Raw genomic sequence first — 10,932 nt, 5'->3', positions numbered from 1 at the left:
ATAAACATCAACTTAGATGACGAGGGCAAATTACTGTTTCTTTTTGACAAAATAATAAAGGAATTAAAATACAATAGATTCAAAGATCTAATAATCTTACAATTGATTCAAAGATCTAATAATCTTACAATTGATTCAACTAGACCCACTACATACCATTTACATTGAACAAATATATCACAAACACCACCTCACACATGTGGGATTAAGTTTGTTGTTGTAAATATATCACAAACACCAAACCAAGAAGCAATGAAACCACAAACGACAACAGCCACCGCAAACTACAATTGGACAAGTAATCACCCAAACTACACCTAAACACCACAAGTCCCAACCACATATCAAAAGAACAGTGGGATACTCTGACAGTTCTTGACTAATGTCGTCGGGAAAATGAAACAAAAAAACGGATGCCGGAACAATCCCCCTTAAACCCACGAACAGTTACCAACAAAGAACAGAAGAACCGTCGGTTGAAGCCCAAGAAGGAGGTAGCGTCAAGGCGAAGGAGCAGCCGTACAAGGTGAAGCACGTCGATGAAAGATCGAGAAACGAGAGAGATGCAACCAAAGGTGACGGAGAAAAAGGGGAACAAACTCGAAACCAAGAAACATACGTAGATGATGATAATTTAGAGCTTCTTTGCTGAAACTAAAAGTGAGAAGCTCTGAAACCTTAAAAACGACCTCTACCAAACAGACCCAGTATAGAGATACACGAAGTGAGCCACATCATGTTTACAATGATTCTGATATAAAGGGGTGTCTATATCATCGGTGTTCTAAAACGTTATAAACGAGAACGTGAAATGACACTACAGGCTTCACTTATAGGAATTTGCGGTTCACTCATAGAGCCGTCTTGAATATAGTTAGCTACCCATTTGTTAGCTGCTTCTGTATAATGTATTCCGTCCCAGTTGATATACTCATATGGGTTCGCACAAGCCTTATTATCGTCCCCATCTTGCCCTAAGCATTTTCCTAAAGGATCCACGAAACCTGCAAAAAGATTAGCATTCAAATACTAGATTTTAAAGGAAACGGGTCAAACTGATCAAAAGTTACCTAAACACCAAGTGTTTCAGATCAACCCAAAAAGTCTCAACCCATTTCTTAAAAATGCCTTGCATCAAGAACATCTGGTTGAATTAAAACAGTTGCTTACCATAGTTGTTTGCTTCACTTATGAGTGAATATTTGATCGAATACATGTCAACATAAACGAACGATGCTTCTTGAAGTTGCATTCTCTGTTGTGATACCTTATCTTTAAGTTGTTTATTGAATTCTTGCGCTAATTCATTGTATGACTTCACACACCCGATTTGGTCTGTGTTGTTTCGAGGTAATGGATTATTTTTGACAAAATCAGGTAAGCACCCAATTGGACCTGTATTGTGAATCCAAAATGTTTTTGCTTCACCTTGGTAAAGTTTCTGTAGCAATAAGCATGGAAATTAGCTAAAAAGCTGAATAATTTGTGCACGTCTGATTCCCTATTAAAAAATAAATAAATAAATAAAACAGGTGGCTATTTCAGCCCATTTTGTTTTTAAAACGGGTCAATGTGAGATGGTCGCTTTAATAGTCCCCTAAACTCAAAATCATAATTGACAGGTACATTTTATTTAAAATGGAAAAAATACACAAAAAGGGTTCCTGGGTCAACCCAACTTACAACGGTCCATTTCAGGTCCAGCTCAACTTATAACTAGGACCCGTTTCGAACTGAACTCGTTTAGACATGATACCCAAGTTGGTCGGACCCAACCATTTTGCCACCTTTAGTATAGGTTAAAGATGAAAATACCTCTACAACAGAAGCAAACTGATTGATAATGCTGGGAATGTATTTCTTCACTTGCTCTTCCTTCATTGATGTAATCCCGGCATGAAGATCATTTTGTCCTATGTCGAATGTGTAAAGGGCCCGACTATAATCCTCTGATCGTGGTAGACGATCTTTAATTTCACTACTTACCACTAACGTAAAAATTCAAGAATAAGCATCTGCATTGTATGCTAACACCTAAATTTCAATGAAACAAATGTTTTCAAAATAACGTCTAACCTTCATTAAACAAATCAGAAGATCTTTTTTTAAATTGCTCGAACTCTGAAAGCTGTACATCGAGAGTGATAGGGTTAAAAGTTCTGTTTAGCATTAGAGCGTCTGCCGGCTGAATTGTGCAGCCACTGGCAGCAAAATTTGCACCGTGTCGAAAATTGGTTCCAATTGAATCCACATATGCACTTAAGTATGGTAAGCTTAAATTTTCAGCTGCATATATTGGTTCACAAAATCAAAACCACATCCAGTATTGAATTAAAGTGACTTGAATAAGATTTATATTTATATGCTATAAATTTTTAATTGTTTTCGCGCCTTTTATCGAGTCCTTATTGTAACCTCTATTCCCATACTTTCTGATTGAGTTCAACAAGTTCAAACTTTTAAATATTAAATATTTTACGAAAAAAAAAATTGTTTTACTTCTCTCAAGTAAACTTAAGATCCAACAAAGTTAGATCTTTTATCAACCTTAAGCAATAGAATCTTATTTAACTCAAACTCTTATCAAAAAATTTGATTTACGGAGTAGTTTTTTAGCAAACTCAAGACCAACAAAAAAACTACTACATCTTTTATCAATCCTAATTATTATTAAGCCAAATGATCTTAATAATTAACTCAAAACCCAACCAAATATTTCAAGAAAATGGAGCTTACAATCAACCCACATAGAGATCAAACAAAAAAAACTAAATCAAATCAAAATCTTGATCAGTGCCTAACTTAAAGGTATAAACTTTATCACCAATTCATACTCAGCTTCATAAAGTAAACATTTTTAATAAAATTTACCTAAAAAATCAATGATTAGGCACCCATCAGAGTACCTTCCAGAAGGATTATGAAAATAAGTCATCCCATATGGAGGAAGAACAGGGCCAAATACAGCAGATACAGCTCCTGTATCCGAATTTGAATCACCAAAGTTGTAAATTGCTGGAAACTGACAAGAACTTGACACCTGATGATGATGATTATTATTATTATTATTAACAAGATTTGATATCATCCCTTGTTTAACAAACTTTGAAATAGATGATGTAATCAATAAAAGTGATCCAATTGTCACTATCAAACCCCATCTGCTCAGATTAGTAACTACATGCCTCCATTCCATATTTTGGTTTTTATTCACGATTGATTACTAATAACTAATCTTCAGTTGATCTAAAAGAAGATTAACATTTGCAGCGGCATCTCACCGGTTATTGGGGTTGACGCTAAGGATGGGTACGGATGTTCTAATATATATATATATATATATATATATATGTTATAATTCAGTAGGCTTATAACTACCTTTAGTGGTTTGATTTTGATGTTATAATTCAGTAGGCTTATAACTACCTTTAGTGGTTTGATTCTTGATGTTATAATTCAGTAGGCTTATAACTACCTTTAGTGATTTGATTCTTGATTTAGAATACTAATAATGAAGTGTAAGAACAAAGATGATAATGGAGAGAAAGAAAGAAACACTTTGTAAGTGTGAGAAATGGTGCAAGTTTAATGCTTGCATTCATGAGTATTTATAGCCTAAAATCTCAATATAAAAATACATACTTTGTGTACCAAAATTGACTATATGTATACACCAAAATTGACTATCCATATCTATATTATTATTATTATTATAACACTCCCCCTTGGATAGCAATTTTATTTTGTTGAAGATCAACTATAAATTACTGCCTCGTTAAAAACCTTGCTAAAGAAAACCCAGTGGGAAAAAACTTTAGCTAAGGGAAAAAGAGTGCAGCATGGAGTTGACTCCCCCTCAAGTAGACATCGCTTCAGCTGTTACATCTTTTGAACATGTCTCATGCCAATGTTATGAACGTGTGTTCTGAAAATAGCAGTTGGAAGTGCTTTCGTGAAAAGATCAGCAGAGTTTTTGCTAGATTGCACATATCTCATTTCAATCTGGTTGTCCTTAATGAGATTTTGAGTGTATGAGAAGAATCTAGGTGGTATGTGTTTTGTTCGGTCACTTTTGATATACCCTTCTTTCATCTGTGCTATGCAAGCTGCATTATCTTCATAGATAGTTGTTGGACTTTTATCGCGTTCTAGTCCACAAGAATCAGTAATGAGTTGTGTCATTGATCTCAACCAAAAACATTCTCGAGTAGCTTCATGTAATGCAATCACTTCGGCATGATTTGACGATGTAGCAACAAGTGTTTGTTTTTGAGAACGCCATGATATTGCAGTACCTCCATTTAGGAATACATATCCAGTTTGAGATTTAGCTTTATGTGGATCAGATAAATAACCTGCATCTGCATAACCAACCAAATCTTGTTTTGATTCGTTAGAATAAAATAATCCTAAATCAGTAGTTCCTCGAAGGTATCGAAATATGTGTTTGATCCCATTCCAGTGTCTTTTGGTAGGAGCAGAGCTGAACCTTGCCAACAAATTAACTGCAAAAGAAATGTCAGGTCTTGTACAATTTGTAAGATACATAAGAGCTCCAATTGCACTAAGATATGGTACTTCTGGTCCAAGAATGTCTTCTTGATCTTCACATGGACGAAATGGATCAGCTTCAACATTGAGTGATCTAACAACCATAGGAGTACTTAATGGTTTTGCCTTGTCCATATTGAAACGTTTCAAAATCTTTTCAGTATATGTTGTTTGATGTACAAGTAAACCATTAGGCATATGCTCAATTTGTAAACCAAGGCAATACTTGGTTTTTCCGAGATCTTTCATTTCAAATTCTTTCTTTAGAAGTTGAATGGCTTCATGGATCTCTTTATTTGTACCTATGATGTTAAGATCATCAACATAAACAGCTATGATCACATATCCGGATGTTGTTTTCTTAATGAAAACACAAGGGCAAGTAAGATTATTTGTATACCCTTTGCTTATCAAGTAATCACTTAATCGGTTATACCACATACGTCCCGATTGTTTTAACCCATATAAAGATCTTTGTAATTTAATCGAATACATTTCTTTGGGTTTTGCATTTGATGCTTCTGGTACCTTAAATCCTTCAGGTATCTTCATATATATATCACTATCAAGTGATCCATATAGATAAGCAGTCACAACATCCATGAGATGCATTTCTAAATTTTTAGAAACTGCCAGACTGATTAAGTACCTAAAAGTAATTGCATCCATAACAGGAGAATAAGTTTCTTCATAATCAATTCCCGGTCTTTGAGAAAAACCTTGAGCTACAAGTCTAGCTTTATACCTTGTAACTTCATTTTTCTCATTTCTTTTTCGAACAAAAATCCATCTGTATCCTACAGGTTTCACATCTTTAGGAGTGAGAATGATGGATCCGAAAACTTTTCTTTTATTGAGTGATTCTAATTCAGCTCGTATTGCTTCTTTCCATTGAGCCCAATCATGTCTATTTTGACATTCAACCATAGATGTTGGTTCTGGATCATCATCATTATTCATGATGTCATATGCAACATTAAATGAAAATTTCTCATCAAGATTTTTCATTTCATTTCGGTTCCATAATATTTTTGAATATGCATAATTGATTGCAATTTCTGTATTGACATCATCAATCTCCTCTGCAGTAGGAGTACTGATTTGTGGTTCTTCTTGAACACTTTCTTTTACTTCATTATCAGCTGATTTTCTTTTTCGAGGATTTTTATCCTTTGAACCGATTGGTCTTCCACGTTTCTGACGTGGCAAAGATTCATGAGTGACGTTATTGCCAGCTTTTGGAATTTCAATTCGAGCTGGAGTATTTACTGCTGGTATATATGATTTTGTCACCGTTTTTGTATCTGTAAATGCATCAGGCAATTGATTTGCAAGTTCTTGTATATGCATTATCTTTTGAACTTCTGTCTCGCATTCTTTTGTGCGAGGATCAAGATACTTTAATTGAGGTTCACACCATGAAACATCATTTTCTTTATTTTTCATTTCTCCCCCTAATCTAGGGAACAATGTTTCATTAAAATGACAATCAGCAAAACGTGCTGTAAAAACGTCACCTGTCATAGGTTCAATATACCTTAATATTGAAGATGTTTCATATCCAACATATATTCCCAACCTCCTTTGAGGACCCATTTTTGTACGTTGTGGTGTCGCAATTGGAACATACACTGCACAACCAAATGTTCTAAGATGGGAAATATTTGGCTCTTGACCAAAAGCAAGTTGTAGGGGGGAATATTTATGACTTGCACTTGGTCTGATGCGAATCAATGCAGCAGCATGTAAAATTGCATGACCCCATATAGATACAGGGAGTTTTGTTCTCATTATCAATGGTCTAGCGATTAACTGTAAACGTTTAATCAATGACTCGGCTAAACCATTTTGTGTATGCACATGAGCAACAGAATGTTCAACAACAATTCCTATAGACATGCAATAGTCATTAAATGCTTGAGATGTAAATTCACCAGCATTATCAAGTCTCACCCTTTTAATGGTGTAATCAGGAAAATGAGCTCTCAATTTAATAATTTGGGCAAGAAATTTTGCAAATGCCACATTACGGCTTGATAACAGACAAACATGAGACCATCTGCTAGATGCGTCTATTAGAACCATGAAATATCTAAATGGTCCACATGGTGGATGAATTGGTCCACATATATCACCTTGAATTCTTTCAAGAAACATTGGTGATTCTTTCTCAACCTTAAGTGGTGAGGGTCTAGTTATCAATTTTCCAAGAGAGCAAGATGTACATGGAACCATTGTATCATGATGGATTTTTCTATCCTTTAGTGGATGTCCATGAGTACATTCAATAATCCTTTTCATCATTGTTGATCCTGGATGGCCTAATCTGTTATGCCATAAACTGAATACACCAGGATCAATATATTTTTCGTTAACTACCATATGTATTTCTGGTACATTTATATGTGTATAATGTAATCCAGAACTAAGTCTTGGCAGTTTTTCAACCACATGACTCTTGTCAGTGATACTTAAATATTTCTCATTTTCTGTTGTCACTGACTGATAATCATACCCGTTAAGGTATATGTCGGAGAAACTCAATAAATTTCTGCTTGACTTGGGAGAAAATAAGGCATCATTTATTAAAAATTTTGTACCATTTGGTAGTATGAAATTTGCCTTTCCTATCCCTTTTATCAAGTTAGCAGGTCCTGATATTGTATGTATAGTTCCTTCCGTTGGTTTTAGATCAATAAAATATTTCTCGGATTTAAGTATAGTGTGTGTAGTTCCACTGTCTGCTATACAGAGATCTCCACCACTTGATTGATGTTGTATTCCATCAAAATTCATATTGAACTTCATATATAAGAAATAAATAGTGAGTACATTAATATTACACAATATTTTAAACGCAAATAGATAGTACTGAAACATTTAGCAAACATAATGACAAAGACAGACGATATTAAATCGTTTATTTTTCAAAAGACACACAACTTAAACATTCAAGAAATCTTCATATAAATCAGATGGTTTCTCAGTGACTGTTGGATCAATATTATCCACAAAATTTACTTCCTTTTCTTTACCTTTCAGCGAATCCTGATACATCTTACCAAGATGTTTAGATGTTCGGCAAGTATTAGCCCAGTGGCCCATTCTACCACATCTGTAGCAAGATTCTTCAGAATTTTTAGAAGAATTTTCTTCAACATCTTGTTTAATGGGTTTGTTTTGTGGTTGATATTTATATTTTCGTGGATTACTATTTCTTTGACCACCACGGCCACGACCACGACCACGTCCACGCCCATTACCATTACCATAAGGATGGTTTCTACCATAGTTATGGCTTTTGGCATGATGATGGTGATGGTTATTATAACCACGACCTTGCCCGCGTCCTTGTCCCTGTTTATAATTATTTGCAGTATTTGCTTCAGGGATTGCAAGTGTACCAGTAGGACGGGATTGCTGATTTTTCATTAATAGCTCATCATTTTGCTCTGCAACTAAGAGATATGAATTAAGTTCAGGATATGTTTTGAACTTTAGCATTCTCAAATTTCTTTGCACTGTGATGTTTGCAGCATTCATTGTGGAGAAAGTTTTCTCCATCATGTCTGCATCACTAATTTCATGTCCACAGAATTTAAGTTGTGAACATGTATTATACAGAGCTGAGCTGTATTCATTTACTTTCTTAAAGTCTTGGAACCTTAATGTTCTCCATTGTTCCATTGCAGCTGGAAGTAAAATTTCTCTTTGATTATTGAATCTGCTTTTGAGACCTTCCCATAAAACATGGGGATCTTCTACAGTCACATAATTATTTTGTAAGCATTCATCAATATGTTGATGAATAAAGCAACATGCCGTAGCTTGTTCTTTTTCAGAACAAGTGTTGTTTTCATTTATGGTTTCAAGAATGCCCATTGATTTAAGATGCATTTTTACTTTTATAACCCATGGCATGTAGTTGTTTCCAGTTGATTCTAAAGGAGTAAATTTAAGCTTTTCCAGATTCGACATTTTCTATTATCAAAAATTAAAACAAACATCATGATAAATTAGAGTCAATTTATATTCATAAGTATATAAACATTAAACATAAATTTAATATAACATAAATGATAAGTAGGTGACAGTGTCGACCATGTGTAAGCAATCATAAATAAATGTTATATAACAAAAATATAAATATTAGTAAACATAAATGAAAATTTGGCGACAGTATCGACCATATATTTTTTCAGGTGGTATAACCGACCTATATCATTCTGGTGGTATAACCGACCATATATCATTTTGGTGGTATAACCGACCATATATCATTTTGGTGGTATAACCGACCATATATCATTTTGGTGGCAGAGCCAACCATATTTAATATTAAGATTATCGTGCTGATAACGTGTTATAATTCAGTAGGCTTATAACTACCTTTAGTGGTTTGATTCTTGATGTTATAATTCAGTAGGCTTATAACTACCTTTAGTGGTTTGATTCTTGATGTTATAATTCAGTAGGCTTATAACTACCTTTAGTGATTTGATTCTTGATTTAGAATACTAATAATGAAGTGTAAGAACAAAGATGATAATGGAGAGAAAGAAAGAAACACTTTGTAAGTGTGAGAAATGGTGCAAGTTTAATGCTTGCATTCATGAGTATTTATAGCCTAAAATCTCAATATAAAAATACATACTTTGTGTACCAAAATTGACTATATGTATACACCAAAATTGACTATCCATATCTATATTATTATTATTATTATAACAATATATATATATATATATATATATATATATATATGGTTGGGAAGTGATTTTTAGCCTGAAAAACACGGAGGGGCAATTTGGTCAATTTGCAAATTAGATAAAAAAGGCGCTGAATAAAAATAATAACGAAAATAAAATAAAATGAATAAAAATAAAAAGAATACTGATTATTTTCGTTCGTAATTCTAGGGTTTACTTCATCGTTCCATTTTCTAGGGTTAAATCGATCAAATTCTTTCATTCAATCACTCGCTTTCACACAGTAATCGATCAAATTCTTTCATTCAATCGATCAAATTCTTTCATTAAATAGCTGAAGAAAGTGAAACTGAAGAAAGATCAAAATTAAATGACGGGAGATTCATCAAAAAAGGGGGGAAAATTATTCGATAAAGGAAAATCGAAAGAAACTGAAGGTTCAGGTAATAAACATATTACGATTTATGAATTATAAAGAATTGTATGTTGCATTCTACAATTTTTTGTGAATCTGTATAAATCTGAATTAATTAACATACAGATTCGTTGTAATGAATATTCATGATATAAAAATATTTGTGTTAATGAAACCTAGGAATCAGATCATGTGTGTTCAGTGAAATTTTAAAAACATTACTAGTGTTGAATGTTTCATAATAAAAGAGATTTTGATAGTATGGTTTACCTCTAGTATATGAACGAGTAATAAATGTAATGAATATACTCTGTATGTACATAATTAAAAGTGTATCACAGTTTTATATTGCATCATGTTTATATTACATGTCCCGAGTATTATGATATTATGATTAATCATGAATAAAAAAGAGTATATGATATAATATTAAATTGTGCATTGTATTTGTATGAATCTGAATGAATTATAATACAGATTCGTTGTAATGAATATTCAAGAGATAAACATATTTGTGTTAATGAAACTTAGGAGTCAGATCATGTGTGTTCAGTGAAATTTTAAAAACATTACTTGTGTTGAATGTTTCATAATAAAAGAGATTTTGATAGTATGGTTTACCTCTAGTATATGAAAGAGTAATAAATGTAATGAATGTGCCCTGTATGTACATAATTAAAAGTGTATCACAATTTTATATTGCATCATGTTTATATTACATGTCCTGAGTATATGATAGAATATTAAATTGTGCATTGTATTTGTGTGAATCTGAATGAATTATCATACAGATTCATTGTAATGAATTAACATATTATTGTTAATGAAGATTAAGAGTAAGATCATGTGTCTTCAGTGAAATTTTAAAAACATTACTTGTGTTGAATGTTTCATAATAAAATAGATTTTGATAGTATAGTTTACGTCTAGTATATGAAAGAGTAATAAATGTAATGAATGTGCCCTATATGTACATAATTAAAAGTGTATCATATTTTTATAATGAATATTATTGAAATTGTTACAGGTGAAAAAAAAGAACAAGGGAAACGGAAAGAAGTGCAAATACAAAAATCCAAAAAGAAACAGAAACTAGTTGATTTGGAAATTATAGATCCAAAGTATTTGGAGAATGTTTTTGTTCAATTGTTAAAGAAGTATAATGTCATTCCAAAAGGTAAAGAAAAAAAATTGGGTGAAGGAAGTAGTGAACAAGTGCAATCTGATGATTATTTTGTTTAACATAAAGAAGTCTGC

The 10,932-nt window shown here is 32.9% G+C and overlaps 1 protein-coding gene across 1 annotated transcript; it reads right to left on the bottom strand.

The window, feature by feature from the left end:
* Positions 1-481: 481 nt before the first annotated feature.
* On the bottom strand, positions 482-3,302 carry LOC139873463 (GDSL esterase/lipase At5g14450-like). Its single transcript, XM_071861390.1, has 5 exons — positions 2,872-3,302; positions 2,077-2,286; positions 1,816-1,988; positions 1,171-1,441; positions 482-1,004 (listed from the first exon to the last, which is right to left on the bottom strand). Exons 1-5 carry the CDS (start codon positions 3,194-3,196, stop codon positions 793-795), a joined length of 1,191 nt encoding a protein of 396 aa, XP_071717491.1. The 5' UTR covers positions 3,197-3,302; the 3' UTR covers positions 482-792.
* Positions 3,303-10,932: the final 7,630 nt, after the last annotated feature.

The sequence above is a fragment of the Rutidosis leptorrhynchoides genome, chromosome 10, assembly GCF_046630445.1.
Source record: "Rutidosis leptorrhynchoides isolate AG116_Rl617_1_P2 chromosome 10, CSIRO_AGI_Rlap_v1, whole genome shotgun sequence".
NCBI lineage: Eukaryota > Viridiplantae > Streptophyta > Magnoliopsida > Asterales > Asteraceae > Rutidosis > Rutidosis leptorrhynchoides.
This window is presented reverse-complemented; position numbering and strand designations above follow the sequence as displayed.

Bases quoted from the DNA above. Each gene is read 5' to 3' on its own strand.
- LOC139873463 (XM_071861390.1), bottom strand. From the start codon at position 3,196: ATGGAATGGAGGCATGTAGTTACTAATCTGAGCAGATGGGGTTTGATA. The intron at 1,442-1,815 runs GTATTTTCATCT...TTATTGCTACAG, and splicing joins AGTTTGCTTCTGTTGTAGAG to AAACTTTACCAAGGTGAAGC. The intron at 1,005-1,170 runs GTAAGCAACTGT...ATCTTTTTGCAG, and splicing joins AAGTGAAGCAAACAACTATG to GTTTCGTGGATCCTTTAGGA.